Source organism: Trematomus bernacchii, unplaced genomic scaffold, assembly GCF_902827165.1.
Source record: "Trematomus bernacchii unplaced genomic scaffold, fTreBer1.1, whole genome shotgun sequence".
NCBI lineage: Eukaryota > Metazoa > Chordata > Actinopteri > Perciformes > Nototheniidae > Trematomus > Trematomus bernacchii.
This window is the reverse complement of record NW_022987616.1, coordinates 2,510,918-2,535,716: the sequence shown is the minus strand read 5'-3', so window position 1 is coordinate 2,535,716 and position 24,799 is coordinate 2,510,918. Positions and strand designations below refer to the sequence as shown.

At 39.9% G+C, this 24,799-nt stretch overlaps 1 protein-coding gene across 2 annotated transcripts in view; it reads left to right on the top strand.

Annotated features, from left to right (window-relative positions):
* Positions 1-1,100: 1,100 nt before the first annotated feature.
* Positions 1,101-24,799, top strand: part of LOC117483944 (guanine nucleotide exchange factor VAV3) — a 74,238-nt gene continuing 50,539 nt past the window's right edge. For both annotated transcript variants that reach the window (XM_034132293.1, XM_034132294.1), the window contains exons 1-2: positions 1,101-1,510; positions 14,301-14,417. In XM_034132293.1, the coding sequence (XP_033988184.1) occupies positions 1,304-1,510; positions 14,301-14,417 (324 nt within the window). In that variant the 5' untranslated portion in view covers positions 1,101-1,303. The remainder of the gene's footprint in view (positions 1,511-14,300; positions 14,418-24,799) is intronic.

Below are 24,799 nucleotides of genomic sequence, written 5' to 3'. Positions count from 1 at the left end.
AATGGCAAGTTAGAATGGAAGTAGTGAAAACAGAAGTAGGTTTTGTTTACTTTCTCCAAAACAGAGGAAACAATTGAAGGGGTGGTAATCTCAAAGTGGAAATGGTTGTAGATAAGGATACCTTATTGGTGTTTGATTGCAGAAAGTGATACCATTACTTTAATAGAGACAGTTTGGGGTAATAGGTCAGTAAATCCAATTAAAAACAACTTTCCATACAACTATGTATTGTCCAACAGCCTTTTGGCGTCAAAATAAGAACTTGTTGCTTGAATTCCATTTCAAGACAACTCAATAAAGAAGCAATTCGGCTTTTATTGTACGTCTTTGATATTGGCAGTGTTACAGTGTTTATATTTTTTAACAGAACAAATTGGACTCAGCTAAAATGAAATTCCACTTTACCAAAAAGTAAATAACACACATCTGCTTTTTGCAACAAATGTTCCTCCTGGACCTAATGATTCACTCATGCAAATGTAAGGTTCAGAGTTCTGGTAAAAACATCCGATATGCATCACTAAACAGGAGAAGCAGCCATTTATTTACATATGAAAATAACACCGTTTTAAGGTGTCACCTAACCTGTCATTTAATGATGCTGCAGTCAAATTTGATCATATAATAATAAGATATACCAGAATATACGTGCACAATTATACACTGCCTTTTACTTAATTCAATTCATAGGAAGTTATAAAACTGTACTTCATATACTTAAATGGCAACTGATGAGTTTCAATTGGTTTATGATAAGGTTTGTTAACCATTAATTGACAAGCCCTATCTTTATAATCCCGAGTATTTGCATACAGAGAGGAACTTGGATATATTTGATCATATTGGCTGTACAAAATAAAGAAAATGAATGCATACAATTTAGGAAAAGCATGTTTTTTCACAGCAGCATATTATGTGTTCTGTACTAAGTATTTAGTTGTTATATTTACTGTAATTTCATATACTAAGAGCCTATGGGTGACAAGCGGAAGAGGTGAGGAACTGTGTGAGGGGGAGGGAAGAGAGACATTGAGAAACACTGAGTGAGAGAGTGTGTGTAATGTATGTATGTGGGTGTGTGAGTGAGAGAGCGAGAGAGGAAGAGTGCAGGGTGCGCTCCATCCACAGCCTCAGCACACCGGACTCATCCTCCACCAGCTGTGCTCCAGTTCCGTTTGCATCGGCTTTTACAGTTGGCGGATATAGCATGGATACGATTTAAGACACACTACTGAGCCGTGAGCAGTTTCACTTGCTAAAAACATCTTATTCTCTTAAAGCTCGTCCCACAGAAGTCACAATAATGATGGAGTATTGGAGGCAATGCGCGCTGTGGTTAATAAACTGCAAGGTGCTTGCAGCTAACCACCGGGTTACATGGGAGTCTGCTCAGGTATTTGACTTGGCTCAGACTCTCCGGGATGGAGTCCTCCTGTGCCATCTGCTCAACAACCTGAGACCCCAGTCCATCAACCTAAAGGAAATCAACCTCCGACCGCAAATGTCACAGGTAAGAAACGACTGCAGACAACCCTCATCTGTTCCCGTATCCAAACTACGGCTAAGCCCCGTTGAGGGAGCGCAACCAGACATCAGCAGAATGATGCTAGTTTTAAGTTTCCTTGCATCTCGGCATACATAAAAATACCCCAATGAACATGATTGAAGCAAATTCTAAATGAAAATAGCTATATTTCAAATTCGGCTTAATTTAATCCTCATATTAGGACATGTTTTCAATAAGATTTCAACTTTTTAAATCTTGGTTACTACGTTCGCTAACGCCCCCACTGCATATTTTGGTCGCGGGGAACGCTACAAATAAGTACTCAACAAATTATACGAGTTAGAATTATCATCACTAAAGACCATTAGAGTGTGGAATATATGCCGAACGAAGACATGGATCCATCCCTCTGTGGAAAGCTCATAACTGATGCTTATTGACGTCAGTACATTTGACAGTAAGCAGAACACACAAAATTGCCAAATAACTGAACGGGATTTGGTTGGCATCTATTTGGCCATTTTAGCACTATAAATAAATCATAATGTGAGCGAAACTGACGAAAACCTGAGTTTCTTTAAACATTTGACTTCATCCTGTAAATTGAGTAACTTATATTAACTGTTGGACAATGTTGGTCAACACTGAACCGTTATGTGCACAGAGCCCCTCATTCTGCCCTCTATAGGTGATGTAGAGACACAGGCGATAGAGGTTAGGTGGTGATGAGGCTTTGTTGTGGGCTATCACAAAGAAGTGTATTCATTTTACAGGATTAACATTAATTCATATCCAGGTTTATTTTATGAAAATACTTTCTGTTATATTATTATTGAGAATTCATGCAAATAGGCTATCTGTTTGACTTGCCTGACAACATGACGGAACAAAGACAATTAGAATCTCATGACTGGTTGTTTGATTGTGTATTAATTTGTAGCAATATTACAAAAATAGCTTATTCAATTAACTCTTACTTTACCACAAACACATCCCTCTACTACTGCTATAAATCCCCAAAATGATAGATAGATAGATAGATAGATAGATAGATAGATAGATAGATAGATAGATAGATAGATAGATAGATAGATAGATAGATAGATAGATAGATAGATAGATAGATTGATAAATAGATAGATAGATAGATGGATAGATACTGTAGGTAGATAGATAGAAAGAAAGAGGGTTATCTGTGTCTACATGGCTCCTGTTTGTCAGGTACCATCTGCTTCCATAACAGGACAGCCTGAGTCTTTGCCAGATTAATATTCTCCCTCATAACAGTGAATCTGGGTGTCTGGCTCGGTGTCAACACACAGTGACACACACACACACACACACACACACACACACACACACACACACACACACACACACACACACACACACACACACACACAACACACACACACACACACACACACACACACACACACACACACACACACACACACACACACACACACACACACACACACACACACACACACCCACACACACACACACACACAGATGTAGTGTATTATGATGTGATGGATGCCCTAATGCTCTCATCTGATGCAAGACAGTTGATACAAGTTTGAATATCATACTATCATATAAATGGATATGCTGCACAACCAATGGGGAAAGGGGGAGTAGGCCTTTTTCCTTGAACAAACACATACACTCAATGTTACAGTGAGATGGTATAGGTCCAGGATATGCACAATCTTATTGGGTATCCATTCAACCTGAGCACCAGGATCAAGGAGACAATTAAAAAACGCATAGAGGACTTTAATGTCATCAAGGGCAATGGAAATCAACTGTCAAAGGATCTGTTACTCGAAGATTTCAGAGACAACTAGATTGGGACTGTAAGCGGAGAAGTGGATTGATCAATTTACTCTTAGAAGTTGCGCTAGCACCAATGCAATTACTGATTATGGGACATCAATAGGTCAGTGTTTGCTGTCAGTCATGACATAATAACACACAGAGCTGCCATGCTTTGAGCGGTTGTTACCCATTCTAACGCGCAATGCCTGTACTGGCCTGGCACAGTCTGGGTTATTTATAGGCAGAGTTTGTTTTATGCATGGCTGAATGGCTTACTCACACAGCGCAGTGATGAAGCTATTCAGGGTTAAATTAGCATCAGTAGTAGGCTTAGGCACAGTCACATACATTTACAAAGTGCATGCAAGTTCACGTTTGTGGCAGCACTGCTTTCAGTGCTAAGGGCAGTGTGAGGTTTTTAGGTTATCAACCATTGTGGTTATAACTTCTCATGTCTGCTGTTTATTGCATCAAAAAACACGATAATTTTGATCTGTAAAAACCTACCAGAATTTACTGTTACGATCAATAGTGGCAAAGTGTACATTGATAAACTTTATAACATCAAATCTTTTTTTTTAGAACTTTACTACTTCATATGTATGTCAGTAGAGCATGACTCGTCACTTCCCCTTTCACACACACACAAACCATGTGATGGTGGAAACCAACTCCCTCTATGAGCACTGTTCAACAAAAAAATGGGCGTACACACCCCCCCAGCAACTTTCCTCCCTCTGTCTCCTCCAAGTTACATTTACATAACTGAGGGCGGAGTTGCTTCCCTTTCACCTGCATAATTCATGAGGGCCGTGGCAGCTACTTTATCATTGGCCAATAATAACACACGGGATGCCACTGTGGACTCACCCATGGGACCCATGCGATGGAAAGACAAAGGCAGTGAAGGGACAGAGCTACAAAGAGTCTGCCTGGCCTCCACAGACGCATCTCAGAGGACATAAAGGGCCCTGAAGGGCTAGCCCACTGCGCTGTTGTAAGCTGGGTAATTAAGGCACAAAGCATCAGAAGCTCTGGAGAATTCACATGTGTGATGTTGGCATGCTTTCCATTCTGCAACATTAATTTTGTTAGGGAAATTTGTATGTGATATAAAGTAAGTTATATCTGTTTAGACATGGGCTTATATAAGGGCAACAGAGAGCCAGCAAACTATGTAGGCAGGAAAAAAAGTGATATGAGGATGAAATCAGACTATTTACTGCTTAAATTGTCGGTGCTCTTGTAGTAAAAGATGAGGAATGAAGCACTGGTTCTGTATTTAAACTATGAGCTCTTCATTTTAAACAGTAAAGCAAATGTTGTCATGCACAAAGGTCTAGTTAAGGGTTCAATGTCAGTGTTAAACAAAATATTCACCCTCTTTGATCATATTTTACAGGGCTGTAATGAACCAATTACATAGTCTAGACGCGGCGGGACCAGGGCAACTGCTGCATTCATGATCTCCTACCAGAGAAAACCCCAAAATCACCACATAATCAGTAGTTGTTTTTTGTCTAAACCAGTGAAAACGAGCGGTTTAACGTTAAGAGGAACCATGGATTGCTAATCGTGGCGCAACGAACCGACCATGTGGTCAAACATGCAGCATGCAGTCTTTCCATCCATCTGTTTCTTGAAGCATTTGGCTTGAAGTTCTGCTGAATCTCTGTTTTTACTGAGAAGACAGCAAATATATTCCAAATACAGCTTGTATTACATGGGAGCAAGGATATTAAACTCCTTGAGTGGGTGTAATGCAGCTAGCAAAGAAGTGTGCTACAAACAAACTAGCTAGCAGGCTAGCAGAGAAGCAGAGAACAAGACAGCTAATGATACACTCAGTTCAAAGACACAAACAACTGCTCAATCAGTTATCATTCATTCATTCTCTTATCATTTCATTGAGATGTTAATCTTGAAACGTGCCCTGACAGCCCTAACTTGTTAAACCTACTGTTGCCTTGTTCTCTATGACACAGAATTATAAGCTGCAGATTCAGTGAGAACAAAACCTGGCAGCTGAAAGCCTCTCACACACATCAGCCGTGAGCCTCAACATGCACAGGAAATCAGGAAATGGAATAGAGGAAGGAAGTGAAACCAAACATGCCCTCGATCAAGCTCAGACCAAAGCACTGAGATGTCAGAGACAATAAAGAGAAAAGCTGCCACGCTCTTTACATAGCAAAAAAAAGAAAGAACACACTTTGCTCTTCATAGCGCCGTCTTCAAAGACTTCACTTCATTTTGGGAAAGTGAAAGTGAGAGAAAGAGTCTGAGTAAGATCCGGGTCTAATTTGAACGAGCTCCGAGAAGTACAAAGTGTTTCAAAGAGCAACAAAGTGCATCAATGCACGGAGATACAAGAGAGAAAAGGCTTCATAGATTTAACACAGAGATGCGATCATGTCTCAATCAACACCTTTGTGAATAGATTGCATGCTATTTTAATTATAGGATGCAGAATACAGTAGCTCATAATACATATACCGTAATGGATGTAAGGACATTTCTTTAAGTACATTTAAGAAAATCATGTGCAAAGAAGCCTGCTTAATTAATAACAAAATAGCCTTTTGTGCTTTTATTTTAATAGGGGCAGCAGGTGTGTTGACCAGTTGGCGAACTGATCTGATTTTGACTCTTGGAGAGTGCACATATAGTACTATTTTCCACTTTCCACATGGTGCACATGTATATTTTTTCAGGCCAAGACCAAAATCCTGTGATGTCAAACAATAAAAAAGAAAAATCCAGCTTTACGCACAAGCACTCCTTCAAAGGCTCCAAGGCTCACTCTTCACTCGCTAAGACACAAGTTCGATAGAGATAGCGTGGGAGAATGAGAAAGACAGAGAGAGAACGTCCTTTTGTTAGTGCAGAATAACACCTCTGCAAGTCATATAGGCAGATTTTGATTAAAATATAGACGTGATGTTCCAAATGTTAGCAGGTAAACATATTACTGTGTACAATATATGGTAAGGTTAGATTAGGTACTTAAGTGTAATCAAAGAGACATAAAGACTATTGTGGGAATCCCATAATAAAGCAGAATAAGGTCATAGATAAGTGAAGTGTAACCATGTGAAGCGTTAAAAGAGGTAGTTAATACTTTATGCATCTCTGTGTGTGAGTGTGTGTAAACAGGCTAATTACACACTCTGATTTCTCTCTAATGCATAGTCACACTCTCAGATAAAATGCACTGTGTGTTTTCGTTATAAAACTTTAAAAAGGTTTTTCACAACCATATAACTAGATAGGTAATAGCCCTCACTGGCCACCCACGTGTGATTCTGTCTCAGATTAGAGTCATAGTAAATATAAACCATTGCTTTCGTGATTTGTTCATTTTGCTCAGTAAAACTAATAATAGGTGAAATCTAACTTCAGCACTTCAAATGCAGCACCTGACATTTTAAGTGCATTTCACTGTTCAGCTGCTTTACTCAATGTCACAAAGTCTGTATGTGTTCATAAAGAATAACTTTCAGTCATAGCTATTTTCTGCCTCAGAAATGATATATTATAAAATATAAATTGGACACTAAATCTGTTCCGCTTCCTCTGTTGCCTATTATCTCGTGTAGAAAATGTCCCCTTCTGGGTTGTTTCTATGGGAACAAGCAGGCATAAGAAGAGTTATTGGTCAGATTTCAGCGGCCATACTTCATACTTAACATGCTGATCTATATTGCATGCATACTAATACCTTTAACCTATATTTGCATACTGATATTGCACATGCTTCAAATTGCATGTTTTAGTATGCAGTATGCATTTGGACACAGTGCATGAGTCCCTTGATCACTTCTTCTGAGTTACAGTGGCTCGGCTGCCCTCGTTGATTCATTCTGAAGAAGGGATTGCACCTGACAGTGTGTAAACAGCACATTACTGCAGCCATGCATGCCACATTGTAGCAATGCACGGCTGCAGCGTCCCATTTAGAGTTCCATTGTGGCGTAATGAAGTGGTTTGTCCCGCCGTGTCACCGTAATGACATCAATATTCATGTGCTGCTTTATGCACAGTGACGTGGATTCGGATATCTCCAAAGACAGGAACATGTTGCACATCTCTTGTGCACGTGCAAGGAGTGAACTGACCTTTAATTCCGTCACCAAGGTAACAAGGCTGCACCAAAGCCAACCGGTAAAGGCTACGGGCTAGTGCACATTAAAGTATAGATAACGCACATGCTGATTTTATTAGGAGATATTCAGTGGTGGGAAATGTACCTGCAATCAATGTTTATCCTGTTACTCAATTCTGCCGTGGACGGTTCAGTTAATCACTGTGGAGTGCTCTGAAAGCTTGGAGAAAGTCAATACTGTCTGTTGTCTTTACTGGCAAACAATCATCATCATAAGTGACATTTTAAGGGGCTTAGACGAATCAGAAAGACCAGTATAATTATGAAAATTCAAATGGGAACATTATAACAAATGATAATGGCCGGCAAATGGATAATTTGCCTTCTTTCCGGCTTGATGGAAATGTCATGAAGCTATCTGGAAGACAGTGAGCAGGAAGGAATTGTAGATTTAGATCCAGATGATACCAACATATAACAATGGTCATAGCCAGAAGCAGTGTATATGCAACCTTTTACTGTCAGGTTCACTGTAGTGGAAACCTGAAGCCAAGCGAAGTGGAGAGGACTGTATCAAACCCTACAGAAAGATGATACATAGTAGGACTCACCCTATATATTCTGCCTAATACACATCAATGGAATGTGTATTAAACCTTTTGTGTGCACAGTGTGTGGATGACGCCTGCTTCACATTATTGACCCTGTGTCTTTTTCCAGCAGGGACACTCATTGTGAGTATAAGGCGCCCTGCTTTAAGAGACTCAGGGCGGCTGTGATGGATGACTGTTGTCTATTGGAAATAGGAATATCCTTACATGTGTAATGGAGACAGAGAGGCAAAGAGTAAGAATCATTGCAATAGCAACAGTAGCGGCTCCATATGTATGACAGAGCACACAGTGGATAAAGAAAAGCATGTACAAGTCTATATAATGTCGTTATTACTGTATACAATTCCATAACACACAGTTTCCTTGGAGGCTTGCCAGAAAAACGTGGAAACATGGAATACTTTTTTTGGCCAAAAAATGACCAATTTGCAGTTTATCAGTGCAAACGTTTGAGTTAAATCCAAAAATATCAGCCTTGATACTGTATTTGCTATAGCGGTCAAATGCCACACCTGAATGGACACACACATGCACACACACTCGGATCAGAAAGCAGTTGACCAGGCTCTGTGAAGTGGAGCAGCAGAGCATTATTCACACTTTTTTAACCCAATCTTCTAAGAGGTATAAATCAGAGCAATGAGAAGGAAGAGTGGGAGGGATGCTGTCTGCTCACCATTCACGCCTCAGTGTTTGTGCATTTAGTGTGTTCATTTTATTTAGTGCGTCGAACATTTAAATTACATTCAACTCTCCAATCTGCACGTCTTTTTAAACGTCTTATTCTAGCCAATCACACAAAGCTGAGCTCAAACTACTTGAACTGGGTTTCTATAGCGAAGAGGGTTCATATCTCACACGTAACACTAATTCAATTCCCTTATCTAGGGTGGGGGGGGTGAAGTAGGCTTTGTGTATATACGTCGGGGTCATCGGGGTTAAAACCAGGATTTAATAGAAAATGGCCTCTGAGATACTCAATGTGTTGTGGGGGATGTACAGAGGTGGAGTAAAGGGGGAGGGGGGAGATGGTTTTTCCCTTATTGCCTTTTTGTCATTACTTGAAAGAGTCTGAGAAAGCATTGGGACCTGCGTGCCTTTATGAAGAGTGAAAAGGCGAATTCTGTAGTGTAGACGAGATACATCAAAGCTTTTCGGAAAGCAACAAGGTCGGATCATCAGGACGCCAGTTGTCTGTCATCTTCAGTATTTTTTGTGACTGTTCTATTTAATTGTAGTCGATTCAGCAATTTGGGTAACCTTTATAAATGTCAATGTTTGTCAGATGACTTTGAGAATATAAAGAAGGGAAATGACTGACATTTCAGTGCACCTGCAGGGTAATTATTACAATATGTTAATTAAAACACTTGCATTGTATGTGTGGTTAAATTGTAATTACAATGGGACATATGCTTATGAACTTTCTGACAAACAGTTAATATGTGAAAAAATTATACAACATATTTATTTCCTTTGAAAAGACGGCTACTATCAGTAGCTATTTAGCGTAGCTTAGCAAAAGGGCGGGAAACAAGGGGGAAAAAGCTAACCTGGCTCTTTATAAAGATAACAGAATTCCCCTACCAGCACCTCTAAAAGATCTATAATTAATCAGTTTATCAAGAATCATCCAAACTTAATATTAACATGTTTAGGTCCACATGTTTCCATTTACTTCACACTTTAAAATAATGCTTTTAGCCCACAATTACTTAACATACTGAATGGAAGGATTAGAAGGGCGGCGTAGAGCTATATCCTAGAAATACAGATGACTTTTACACCAATCTTCTCATCACCTAAAGAGTCAGGTAACGAATGAGCCAAACTCCTGAAAAAACAGAATAGTCCTCACAGGAAATGGGAGAAGATAAAGGAGAGATTAAGAGGCTGTCACCAACTAGAAGGGGATATTCAGAGTCACGAAAATGACTGGAAAAAGTGAGTGGAAAGACCATATGCATGCTACGTCAGTGTTCTTCAGTCATGTGACGTTGTGAACCAAGTCTTTATTCCAACCAAAGAAGCGGCTAATTTCACAGTTCAGCACACCTTACACCAGAGAGGACACACTATAAAGTCATTGAGCACACTTGCTGGAATGAAAAGCTGCTGACCACTGTAATTCTGACAATATTACATTAAGATAAGTAAGCTGATGGCTGTCTGCTGGGATGACTCCCACCTCCGTCTGAGAGAGCAGCAGCACTGTCGTCAGCGCCAGCAGACCTACGCCCATTTCCTGGTTACACAGCTGAGAGAAGCTCCAACATGACATGGATGTGACCTGAAGGCTTGGATTTTAATATGTATGGTTACACTTTAAAGCATCTTGATAAAACGGATTTACATTGTGTCAGTCACTTTGGACACAAAATCTCAGGGGTTCAAAACTGACAGATATCGTGACTTTATTTCTGATTACATTGCTTGAAATTCTCTCTTTGGTTTCCCACTCTGCTGTCAGTAAAACTATAAGAGACTCAGACGGATAGAAGAGCTTTTAACTACCAAATTAAACAGGCCCATCATCCATTTGATTGCCATTAATTGACGCTCAACAAGGTTTAAGCAGCGAGATGGCCAATCTCTGGCTGCGTTTCATTGCTTAGATCTATGAGAGAACAAGTGCAGGATTTCATTAAGCTCCACAATACGCACGGGGGCCATAAAAAGGCTCCAGCTTGTTGCTATGGAGCTTTGACTTGTATCAAGGAATACATAAGCAGAAACTGGATACTGATTGTGGATACAGAGCACGACCTGGTTTATATCAGTGCACAGCAGCGAGAGGGCTCGTTTTACAGGAATATTTTGGGCCTAATATTCCAGATGGTTGGTCTTTAAGATACAATTTGTGGGATTTTAAGCCCTGCATACGTCGGTCGTGTTTATGCTATTCATGTTCATCCTAGACGTGTGTTTGGAGCCTCCTGCTGAGATGTTACATCATAATCCATCCTTAATTCCTTTTTCTTTACGGTGCAGTTATTAGTAGGTACCATTGAAATGCAGAAATAGGTAACACTGTTGGTTATATTTGCCTCGGATTTAGTACAATTTCACACATAACGTAAAGAAGCATGTCAAATAGGACCACCTGCATTTGTTTAATTACATTTCTTATATTTAGTAGTGGGATGGGGGCTTGTGACTGCTTGTAGAAAAAACGATTTAATTGGAAAGTCGTTTCTTAATTTTCTTGTCATTATTCTATCGTTTTTTTCTGTACTACAATGTTTGTTTGTTACACCCCAGCGTACACCATAGGCCAAATAATTCTGTGTATCAGTGATGATAATAATTCCAAGGCAAAATTCTAATTAATTCTTGAATAATTCACAAATGAGCATGTATAGAATAGCAAAAACACCTAAACATAAGTCTTTGTTTAGGTGTGCAAGCCGATACAGATGTGCAAACAAACACACACTTACACATGCCCAAACACATGAGGCCATTGACTTCCTGAGCCCCAGAGAGTAACTACTGCAGAAGAAAAGCTGAACAGTCACTGGTTGCCTCATGCTGCTACACTCTTGTTAATACAATCCCCCCCTGTACTGTCTTCAGCTCAGTGTAGCAGAGACACTGTCTCTCATATGCGCTCTGTGGAGCTGCTTCCCTCAGATAATATGCTGAGGTTCTCTGGGACTCTCCAGAGACTCCAGGCAGACAAGAAGTGCTTGTCTGATAAAAGAAAGTGATGTGTACAAGTGTAAACATTCAATATTATCCACTCTCTACTTGCTCGCTGCTCCACGCTGCCTCTTATCTGGAGCTCACTGGTTGGGGGCTTTTCCTTCTTTTGTGAATCCATCTGTAAAGCATAATTCAATCGGAGTGGAGAAGCATTTAATATTTGATGCAGGGACATGCGCTGTACTGACAAATCTGATTTTGCTTTGCACCACGAGGGCGAAGGTGTGTTATGAATAACAGAATATGTCCGACGGCTCCTTCTCCAGAGCCGTTTGTTTTTCAGGATGACACTGACTGAATTATTAAAGCTTGTTAAGTTTAGGTTGTCAGACATGATTACAGTCAGGCTTTTGGACGCCACAGATTAACAGTATGGCAAAGGGTTATGCTCTTTTTAAGAAACAGGAAAGGGCTAATGAAATCCATTTCCTGTAAACTTGTTACCCAAGAGGAAAAAAAAGAAGAAGGAAATGATGATGTTGAAGCCTTGTGATATGGAAACATATCTCTGGAAAATTTGAAATAGGGTTAGACAGTAAAAGATGTACTGTAGATGCAGTAAATTCATATAATTTAAAAGAGGCCATATTAAGCTCTTTTGGGGTTTTCCCTTTCCTGTAGTGTGTTTTTGTGCATGTAAATGGTCAGCAAAGGCTACAATCCCAAAGTTCCCTCCAGACGCACTTTCTTTCCCACACACTATTGGCTAGCGCTCCAACACATTGTACGTGATAGGCTAAGGGGCGGGACATCTCTCCGCGGTTGACCAGCCAGCTAACCAATCAGAGCAGCCTGGGCTCTGGTTTCAGACAGAGGGTGAAAGAGGTGCTGAAGCACAGGCAGTATGAGGAAGATAAATACCTTTTTGAACATTAAAGCATTGAAACATGTCACAGTAGAAACACTACATACAAATATGAAACAGAAAGCATAACAGGGCCCCTTTAATCTATAGACATAATGAGAAATAAATAACTGAAAAATGTTGCCTTATGAACCATTGTTGTATTCACGTTGCAGATAATATTTCAACTTCCCTGCACATTTCACCATAACTTTGATTTTCAATTCTTTTTCTGGCACTGTTGGAGTCCCCCTTTGTATGTACAGAGATTCAGTGTTTTTACTTGTCGTTGTTCAGTTCAGATGCCAGGCCCTTTACTGGTGCTGCACTAACGCCTCACTGCTCAAATGCAAAAAGCCACAACCACTCAGTTGGTTTTGCATTGCATGCCTTTGTGTTGGCTATGCTGTTGTCTCTGTACCCGTCATTGTCAATATTGACCAAAAGCAGTGTCATCATGCCAGCATCACATTGCATGAAGCCACATTTATAATGTGTAATGAAAGCCGAACTATACCTACTGTAAATATTTGGGTAACATTTGAAACATTGCATCATCTAATCTCTCTAACATGGTACCGAGTACAACAGTGCTTAACAATGAAGAACTATAAAACATGTCTTTCACCAGTACGATTTTTGTTCCATCGTGTATCAACTACAGGAAGGCTAATGGGCGTAAGTCAGAGATATTACCCGTTAGCAAACCACCTTATGTTGACACCTTTCCCTCCAATGCACTTTCTGCCTACCACACTACATAAAGACGGCGTAACACCTCAGAAAACCATATTTAATCCTGTGATTTTACCCCCAGTTTTCTCAGTTGCATTGGTGTTGTTAGGCAGCCCTCAGTCAGAGATAACTGCAGCATAATTTGGATAAATTGTTTCTGGATGAAGCCCCATTAACATCATTAGCAGAAGATGTAGATTGCAGACAAGGCAGAAAAATACAGTCAGAAAATGACCTTGTTTATTAGAGGAGTGACTTATTGATTATTTGATTTAATCTTCATGGGTCAAGGTTCACCCACAGCTGCAATTAAGCTCAGGGTGAATAAACAATTATCTGAGGAAGAGCTTCCTGCCCTTTTATTGTCAGCAACAAGCTTCCACTCTATGGAAATGAGACCATGACTCAAATGGAAGTGTCATAACGTCAAGCTACATTTAGATTCATATTTTACCCTAACAGACAACTCAAGTTATTATGAAAGCTTTTATATCTACAATTATTTTTCTTCCCTTTTATATTTCAAAATAAATATATTTTATATTTAACACTGTACTGAAAATATAAGGAAAGAAAGAAAGACAAATCTGCTTTACCAGTAGGAATTAATAAGATTTCTGCCTTTCTCTCCCTTTACTGTCTCGACTTATCTCTTCTTTTATTACACACCACTCCACTGTCCTATTTCAACAGGAAATACATCCATTTAATGAAACAACATGCTCTCATGGCGCCTTTAAATACAGATCCATCTATGTCTTATAGCTGTGGTCCTCAAGTGTGACGCAGGTCCTCACTAGTAGACAGCCAGAATGAAAGCTACTATACAATGCAGAACAGAAAAACAGAAGTATCTGAACCCATTCAAAAACACACACGTAGTTCTGTGGTAATGAAATGGAAAAATAACAACACGTAGTGTCATTTGTCGCTCACAGATGAACCCTTTCTGTCTTCCCAATACAGTTCCTGTGCCTGAAGAACATCAGGACTTTCCTGGCAGCGTGCAGTGACGTATTCGGGATGAAGAAAAGCGAGCTGTTCGAGGCCTTTGACCTTTTTGACGTCAGGGACTTTGGAAAGGTAAGACAGGGTTGCTCTGTGACACATGTTGAGGCTTCATTCCTGTTGAGGAAAGCCCATCCACCCTCACTGTGTTTGCCAAGTGTCAAACTGAATAACTTTACAAATTACGGAGCTTAGTGAGAAATATTGATTAGTGGAAGAGCTTCTTTCTTCTTGGACTTTTTTAATTATGACCAAGGTCTCATGCATCAGCTGCCTTTATCCATTTTGGTTATTTTAATCTCTCACTGTCAAAACTATTTCAATGGCTTCTGGCTCATGTCTACAATCTCATTACTTGATGTTCTTACTGGCATTGCTAGTGCTAATCAACACAGTCTGAGGCCATGTTGAAGCTTTCCTCACACTCCAAGCTGATGCTGAAGTCAGCAACATGACCCAGCAGATTTAACGGCTTCCTCTCATTAGAGTGAATACTCCTTGGTGTGCTGACTTTATGAGGGGTTAAAAGTCTGGCCTCTTGTTCATTACTTTGATAGGACTCAGCTTGTAGCGCTGTGAAACTGTCTGCTGCTCTTTGACAGCCCGGGAAGTCCCCAGGAGGCTAACTTAGAAATAAAACTTAGAAATCAGAGGAGGCTACTGGACCATAAACGATGTTAGCAGTTTATTAGACAACATGGATCCTACTTCAGCAACACAGCCAATGAAAATGATTGTCGTCATATCCATCATATCAGAACTGAACCACAGACTGTCATATCTGATTTCTAATAAAAAAGGAACTGTACACTTATTTGGTTTCCTCGGGAGAGTACTTAAAATAACGACAATAACAAAAATAACAAACATAAAACCACATACTGCATTATGGAAACAAATACTGAATCATTGCTTTATGGAAATAAATGAAGTACGTTATTATGTGATGAATGGAAACAAAACTTGACGGAAATGACGGAGAAGGAAATTGCCACAATAATGAAGAGTGGCAAGCTTTTGTTCAATATGCGTCGGTCATCTGACCATGTTGTCTAAGTTAAATCATCCTACTTACAGCATCTGTTCATTTCTCATAAAATTATTGGCCTAATCATATATTTGTTTCCAGTAGAGGTTGACTTAATTAGCTAATATCCACTAAAAAATACTTTTAGTACTTAATGAAGCCTTTGATTTACAAATGACATGTTAATATAATCCCTCAGATGAACTTCTGATGATGTAATATGTAGAGTGGAAAAGACGCTTACAATAGCCTACAATGCACAGCATATATTATGAAAAACATTTTCTAAGACTAGACAAGGGAAAATGAGAGAGGTCAAGAGCCCCTTTTATCCATACTTGAATGCTCATCTTTGCTGGCGTGCCAAGCTTAATTACGTACAGGCCGAGAGCATTAACTCATCTATTCTTTAAGTCTTCTTTAATTAAAACGCAAGTTTCTGCTGGCATGTTTCTTTCTTTGCCCTTACAGGAAAAATATTTTCTGAGAAAAAAAACTAGGAAAGGACCAACAGTGGCTTAGTGAATTACTGTAGGATATGCAAATATACATCTTTACCCTTACTTCTGAGAAACCCAAAAAATGGCTTTGTAGATTTTTTCCTCTTTTTGATTTGCATTAATGTTCTTTTCTATTCAATTTTCAGCCCCAGGCTTATAGGATGAAGCTGCCAGTGCAAAAGCTCATATATACATAGTTAATCACTACCATGTCTACACAGTCTGAGGAACTTCCCAATAATTAAATTGTTTGATGAGAAGATTGACACTCTGTACCCTACAGCAAATATGGATAGCGTAAGCCAGCAGTCCGTTAGCTTAGCTAAGTGTAAGAACAACTAAAAGCAGTTAAAAAGACTAACATTTGGGCGGTTGTTGTACAAATTAAATAAACTAAATATAATGTGGTCATTAGTAAGCTTTAAAGGCGCTGGTAGGCAGAATTTATTTAGTGGTATGCTAGCTGTTTCACACTGTTCGAGTATGCTAACCGGCTAACAGGCTGCTGGCTGTAGCTTAGCAGACAGCAGAGTGGTATCATTTAACTTCTAGCAAGAATGTGAAGTGTAGTCTATTTCTCAGAGGTTGAACTATGGTTTAATATTTTACATTTTCTACGTTTTTTTTTGTGTGAGTTCCACATCTGTTAGTTGTGTTTAAGAATGTCCCCAAAAACTACTTTAAGATTGATTGGTGGTTACTCCGTGGCTCCTCAAACAATGGCCAATATGCTTAATCCTTTCTCAGGTAGCCCTCTGAAAACATGACACTGAATGGCTAAATGGCTAATCTTGATAACAGTGGGAGGTTGCATTTTTCCGTCAAATGTATCATTGTGTCCTGTCTAGTTCCAGATGAGACCCTAAACTAATTTCAAGCACACTCATTTTCAGTTTGTGATGTTCAATTTCCTTGTGATTTCAGTTCGCTCAGTTACAACACTTTGATGACTCTCTCGAGTGAATCCCACATTACCCAGAGTGAATTTAACATCTCTGAAATTAGACAGCAAGCAGGGCCCGTAATCCTCGCTTGGATGCCTCTTCAGAGGTTAATGGAGTGAGGAAAGGAGGGAATGGAGCAAGCTGCCACTCACCTCCAAATTCCAGCATTTGTATTTGTGTGTATACAAATAGGTATTCTGAATAAAATATAACCTGTAGCCTACTTGGTAGTCTTGATGAGTCTGTTTGAGGCTTTAACAGTTGTTCTTCGCAAACCTAAAGTACTTCCCTGCCTGCTGTTATAGCAGACATGTTTTGAACTGAACCCACATGAGGTAACCTTAACCATACACCCTGAAAATTCTTCCTCACTCCTCCACCTTAAAAGCTGGGAATGAATCCAGCAGTAAAGGACGGGTCCCTGATGAGATCCAGGTCTTAGGAAACATGACCGGACTTAGAAGGAGATTGTGTATTTTAATTTGTGATAACACACATACATCTGACAAACAGCTTCTGGTGTTTTTGGATTCAAACTCTATCCACACAACACTGCAAAAGTAGGAAACACTGACAAATACAACAGGTCTGTCTGTAGCCCTTTCCCCTCAGTGCAGAAACATCTGGTTTGCACATCTGTCTTGTAGACACATGGAGGGTTGTTTGGCTCTGTAGGGAGAAGAGAAACGTGGCATGAACACACACTGATGCACACCTGGCAGAGAGAGAGAGAGATGATATTATAAAGTCTGTACAGAAGATACTGAGAGCTACAATATCAGTTTTCTTTTTAATTTGCAGAAGCATTATGTGGCTTCCAGTTGAAGGAGGCGAAACATAAAACTGCGTATTTCACCATAAGCATCACTAGTTTACTGTCCTAGAGACAATTCCACATTTAGATAGCTTTGCTGACGTAACCAATTACCCTCTGATCTCGTGTGAAAAAACGTCATGTATTCTATGTTGTGACATGATTGAAAATACATGCGTCAGCCCTGAGAGTGAATGACTAACTGTCTCACTTCTATTTTATTGCTAATTCCAGTCATCTCGTATCAGCGCCTTTCAAAAATAGAATCAAAGTGCTGACAGGAGCTCTCCATACTCACAGTCACATGATGGACAGCTGCTTAGTACTTGGAAAAAACGAGTGTCATGGGATGACCTATTAAATAATGCAGCATCCTTTAGTTTACCAAGAACCTATAACAGTAGTACATCATGTTTGCTGCTGTGCTTGTCATTCAATCAGCTGATTGTGATGTGCTCACTGACCACACAACTGCTTCGTATCTTATTCATAAAGCAACACAATATCATCTCAAACCATACAAAACAGTTTATGACTTACTACATACACAAAGTAACTAATATGATGAAACAAATATTGAGCATAATGAGAGTGAAGTATGCCAGTGAAACATCAATATCTACATCATCAAACTTCTGAGTTTTGAGAAAATGTGTTTATTTCCTGTCTTGGAAAGAGTTATATGATACTCTTATAGCTTCATGTTGTTGTGAAGCTACTGCTCGAGGCCTTCTTTTAAATAATTGTTTTATGAATTTGTTTTTGTGTAATATTTCAGTTTTGACCATAATATCAAATACAGAAGTTAACATGAAGCTATGATTACAGGTTGTGGAGACACAAAACACTTCTGGGTGATTGATGAACACTGTGGGCTGACTCCTATTGTAAAGTCACCTCAGATCATCTGCCCATTCCATTCTTTAGAGTCTAAAGTTTAGACTATGCTAATTTGCTGCAACTTCCTTTAGACCAAGAGTTGTCACACCTGGATGTGTTTAGCCGTATAATGTGAAAATTATGTTATTGCAGCTGCTTTTTGAATCGGCAATGAAATCAACCAACATTAATGTAGATACTATGTGGCAGTTTCATTAAACAGTCAACGATTTTGAAGAAGCTTGTTACACTCAAACCTACCTCTACACTTAGTCAATCTGCAAGCCAAACTCTTGGCCCTTGATGGAATCAATCAATGTGTTAGTATTTTTGCTGTTTGTTGCATTTTTAGACATGTCCTTCAGGTGAGTGCTGACAACACACTTCCATATTAAAGGTAGGAGTTCACTACAGAACTCTTAGAGGCAAGACATTTTAAAAAGAACTCTGCATACAAAGACAGTGTCAACTCAGCCCCAGTGGGCCCTAATCTATTTCCTTTTTCCACCTCTCTAGCACTTTTAGGTGGATGAAGACACTTATCATTTTGGGTGGGGGGTGGAAAACGACAGCCCGGGGTAGGGCTAGGTAAAGCTGGGAAGGAAGAGGGAGACAGACCGAGAGGGGCTATTGATTAGTGTCTTCCTCCTCCGTTGACTGTGATAAATTTAACCTCAGAAACCCACTAAAGGCTGATGCATCTCCTGACGAGGCACCCCCCCCCCCCCCCATCTCTCCCTCTCTGTCTCTTTCCTTTGTCCTTCATCTCTGCTCTCTCCAGCAGATCTATGTGGTCAGATATCATATGTCTGCTACGTGCTAATGGACACTCGGGGTGTTTCTGAGTGCAGAGCCAAGCTGCAGTAACAGTGGTTGCTTTGGAGACATTTTGTAACAGCTGCCAATAAGACTAAATCACTGTAGTGGATGGTCAATATATTGGTTTAGTATTGTTTTTTTATTGAAATCAAATATCGGCGTTCTGAGGTTCATCCCAGACCCGGGCTACCCTCCTGAGGATTATTCTTGAAGTGCTGTGTAGGAGGTTTTACTTTAGAGATGCGTGGGTGTCAAGTCGGTTAAACCAGCAATTAAAAAGTCAGCCTTAAGGAGCCCTGAACCCACCATGGTTCATTGGTCGGGCCTTTTACTGCAAAACCTTACACCAATTATGTCTAAAAGCATTTCGTGACACATGATTCAAATAGAACAATGTGAAATGATGTACGGTTTTCATGTTTTGGGCAGACAATGGGGGTTTTAAAAGCCTATATTGGTTAGAACTCCGCAGAGGTGCCGAGCATGTTGTATGCTTGGCTGAAGAGATGCATTGATTTTATTGGCAGTACAACAGACCTTTCTCTGAAAGACATTGTGAAATGCAGTTGCCTCTGACGAAGGTCTATGTAGTTAGCAATGTGGATTATTACTAGTTATACAGAGGTGTCATCTGCAAACATGCTTATCTTTAAGGTATAAGTCAGAGTATGTATGCAAATAGTTCAGTTTTTGTCACACTTTGCATTTACTTTGACTCCCAGTGTTCATGCTGTGTCTGAAAAAGCTGCTTCACTTACTCTCACAATGAATTTGGAGTCATTGTTGTGTCCACAGCAATTTCATGAAACCAGCGCTACTGAGGCTCTTGTGCTGAAAGCTTTGTGTATAATCCAAGGACTCCCAGTGACTGACTGCATGACATCAGCCTCCACTCAAATCTTGCTTTTCATATCAACTGGCTTTCCTCAAGCGTAAATGCACGAACACATGTGGAAAAACACACACACCCAACCCTTGCTGGCAGAAGATTGCTCAGCCAGAGAGCTCTGCACCCTCCATGCTCGCCAGATGCAGCTGAGATGGATTGTTTCTTTGATTGTTTCAGCGTGAGAGAAACTTCTGTGATGATTGCGGACATCTGTTTGATCCCTGTGTGAGCACACTAGATATCTTAGCTGTGGCAACCATCGCAGTTTGTAGGGGTATTTTATCTGGAAACCAAAGGCTCTTTCTGCCATATGTACACACACAAATAAACACTTCTACAAAGGCAGTGAAGCAGGCTTGTCATGACGAGCGTGTGGGTTGGGTAATGAACATAACTGCTCTCCAACATAGTGACATATGCAGAAAAAATATGTTGTTTTGAGGGCGTTTGTAGCTTTAAGAGACCATTACATTGGAAAAGGGGTGTAAGGTGTAGTTTCTACAATGGCTCGGTTTCAAACTGAGTTTAATTTTCCCTGTTTAAAGTTCAAAAATAATCCTGGCATTCCAATGTGACATGGCATTTATTGATAACTGTGTAGTTGTCCAAATCAATGACACACTGCTATTAAGGCACATCTGCCAATGACAGCTCTACACTATAGCTGCTTATGTTAAAGTTTTGCTAAGTTTATGCAGGCAGTTCAATACCCCTGAAAAAGGGACGTTTTATAACGCTTATACATCAGTGAGGCTTTTTTATCTCTTATGTTTTCTTGCTAACAATGCAAGTAATTTAATGAGGTTAAGACATGCACATTATTTTCCTTCCAGAGGGGGGTTCAGCTTGTGGTCTAACTGCCAATGGAAATGTTTACAGACCACCTTTTTAACGTGGTTAAACAAAATCAGCCTTCTTTGTGAAAACAGGAAACTGTGAGACTGCAAAAGATTAAGACAAGTCATTAGGCAGCCAACTGTAGGGTTTCTTGGAAATCAAATGAAATTGGACAAATATTGGCATCAGTAGGGCTGGAGCGCGACAGTAGTTATGTTAACATTGCATTTTTTTCTGAAGGGGATTCCATGACATTTAAAATGCTTCATGGACCCTTTTAAATATGAATGTGGGAATAAGAGACTTGCAAGTGAGTGTGACTCTGAGTGGCTACGTGTTAAGTATTTGCATGTGTGTGTGTGAAAGCTTGCAGTAACTCTCCTGAGGACTGACTCATCTCAAGTCTCAGTTCAAGCAGCAGGAAACAGGAAGAGGAAACGGTCACCACAGAGCCCCTCTGGAGTTGTTTCGCTCTATATGAGTCTGTGGACATTTTCAAATTCAGCTTCAGGTCTAATGGTTCATTTACACCAGTACTACAGTATCATTATCTGTGTATGTGTGTGTGTGTAAAGACAACACACTGGCAGATGTGCTGAACCCTCCTCCTCATGCTGTCGGAATCAAAACTACCACCCCTGCTGTGTTTTATTTCTCACCATGGCCTCATGGGGCTAACAAGCCTGTCAAGACCTTTATGTTCTTCTGTTAGCGCTCAAGCTTGTGTGTGTGTGAGATCAAGACAATTGGCCTTCCCCTAATTTCCTGAGCTTGTCTCCGTCTTGTCCTGTTAGAGGCTTTATCAAGTACCCACTCTTCCTGCCACTGGACCCTGGAAGTGGAAGTGTGTGAGTGAATGGACAGGGAGTCTGTGACAGGAAGAAAAAATGGCTCCACTTGGAAAACTGCGTGTGTGTGTGTGAGAGAAAGAGAGAGTGTGTGCACATCTCTGCCCCATACCAGTTCAAAGGGAAACTCCCATTGAGTGTGTAACACATAAACACCACAGGTAGCCCTACAGTGAAAAGATTCAAAAGGAAAATGGTCCTCATGTACAACAATAAAAATGGGTTTCTGAGTCATCTCAACAGCTAAAAAAAGAGAAAAATGAACTATATCACAAATATTTCTCTTTTAATGGTTCAATTGTAATTCTTTATGGTTTTCAATTAAAGATAGCACCCATAATGGATTGCATGTTTTTAAAACGTTTCATTTACGATGCAATAGATATATTTACAACACTACTGTAGTAGCAAATAGTTACAGTAATTCAGCCTTCAGGGTTCTTAGTGTGAAGGCTTAACTTAGTGTGTAGCTCGTATTGAGGTTACCTGGCCGCGCAGACATGCCAGGTATTTTTAGAGCGCTGCTGAGTCTGGGCCAGCCAGAGAGCACGTGAAGCTAAGCCACCGTGGTCAGGATCAAACACTCTGAAGACGTGCAGGTCTACGAACCAGCCCTCCCTCTCTCTGCCCTACTTTCTGACAGCTTTTTTCCCCCAGCTCCAGTACTGAGTTACCTGGCACTGAAGACCTACATCTCACTGTGACTAAATCATTAAGAATAGGGGACAGGGTGCGTTGATGTATTGGTTTGCAAGGCAGACACTGGCCTGGAAATGTAATTTGTCGACCTGTTTTAAAAGATATGATTCTGTTTGATTCATATAAAAGATAAAACCCCAATCTATCATCAAATAATGTAGACTCTTACAATATGTTTCTATGGGGTGACCTAAAACTGAACTGTTTGAAATGTAACAACAAATTGGATTCCACTGAAATATGTTTCAATATAGCAACGGTTTATTGTCACTGTTATTCTTAGTGTTACTGCGCTGGTGGTGTGCTTTATTGTGTCTATGGTCTAAATATTATTTGAGAGGCTTTTTCACCATGGCAAGAAGAAAACATGGGGATTAGGGTTAGACTCAGACTATTTGTTTCCAGCAGCCTGAATCATATCTCCCAGAACTCGGAAGTTGAAGCATACAGACTGAACCATTAGGAACTTTTCTGTAAATAGAAGCTTGGAATTACATTGGGTAGCTGAAGAGCCATCAGTGAAAGGTCTCTCACATTAAAGTCAATACAAATCTTCTACAATCAATGTCAAGGGGATTTTGTTACAGACATTTTTTCAGCCAGGTGCAGGGACTTCACTTTAGGAGATGACTTTACCTGGCCAATAAATAGTGAAGCACTTAACGTACATACAACTGCATTGGTTATTTTTAGACTTTTTCTGGTAGATAGGAGCAAACAATGGTAATATGGAGGTTTAGACATGCTAATAGGACAATTTTGTAACCTTTGCCGCAGCTACTTTTTATGATAGTGGTACCAACTGGTATTCCAATGTAAGTCTCAGAAATCAAGCAAATAAATGTATCTACTGTACCAGAATGTCAAAGTATTCCTTTAAGACAAGACTCATATCTACCAATTTAGCAGCATGACAGCATACGAAGTAGAGCTTACCCAGGATCCGGTCTACGTTAATCCAAAAAATTGTAAAAAAGTAATACTAACCGCCCTTTTTAAAAAAAAAAAAATCTCATATTTTCATAGCGGCTATTGGCAGCCTCAAAATTGAAATAGAAAGTATTGGATTTTGAAAAAACAGCAGACAACCTTAGTATGTAGTTCAATCGTACAGAGCTGTTAAGTGTTGTTCCTACGCACAGATGACTGTAGATGGTTCATTTAGATTCAGAACATGAATTGCCCCACGGTCAAAGTTTTCTTCCAGATGAACAACCCTGCGCTGAGATGGAGTAATGTTTATACTCTGCATGTTTATTTTTTACTTTCTTCAGTCCACTATCTCCCAACTGATATATCAAGTCTTCCTTCGGCACCCGCTGGCTTCATCTAAAAAGGAAGAAAGACGGAGATTGAAGTCCAATCCCTGTCTCTGACACATCTTTAAAAACTTTCTTGTAAATCTTTCATAAGGAGCCAGAGGCAACTTCTGTCGTCCCTCCAACGTATCTGAGCTAAGAGCAACGGATGTGATTTCACAGGGACATTTATGTTCTTCTGATCTCGCCGAGATGTTTTTCTGTAATGTAAAGATCCTGCAGAAGCTGTTCACGCACAGACCTCTATGTATGTCAACGATGCTTTTTCCAGATGCTCAAGGCTCTTAGGACTATGAGGGGGGTGGGGGTCTTTTCTTCTCGGTATTGCTTCCCAGAGGTGGAGGTGGAGTGGGTGGATGGGCTGTCATTCAAAGTGGGGGCACTTCGAAAAGCTAATCTCCATCCTCCACACTCTTCTCGGAACATCTGATCCCACCTCACAATATACTCACTGCTATGCATTATATAACATCCAAAAATGTGCAGTTTTGCTGAAATCACATGGCTAATGAGGGGTTACAAGTTGACATTCATGTAGATAAATGAATATGGTGGAGAGCTTTGTGGTTTATATATATAAAGACCTGGTTTATAGAGAACCTACTGATGAGTATTACAGCACTGCACAATGTATCATTGTCTGGTTGAGTTTATGAGAAATAATAAAATGGTCCCTATATTCTAACAAGAGAAACAGCCAAAAGAAGAGAGTCGAGGTGTATTCACTCAATGGCATAGCAGCTTCAATAGCAAGTCATTGATAACAGATAGACATAATTAGTTTCATTGAAATACACAGGATGTCACGAGCCTCATGAAATGACTTCTAATGTCTCTCTTAAGACTTGATCTTTAATGGCAGATAATGTGAGTTGCCCATTA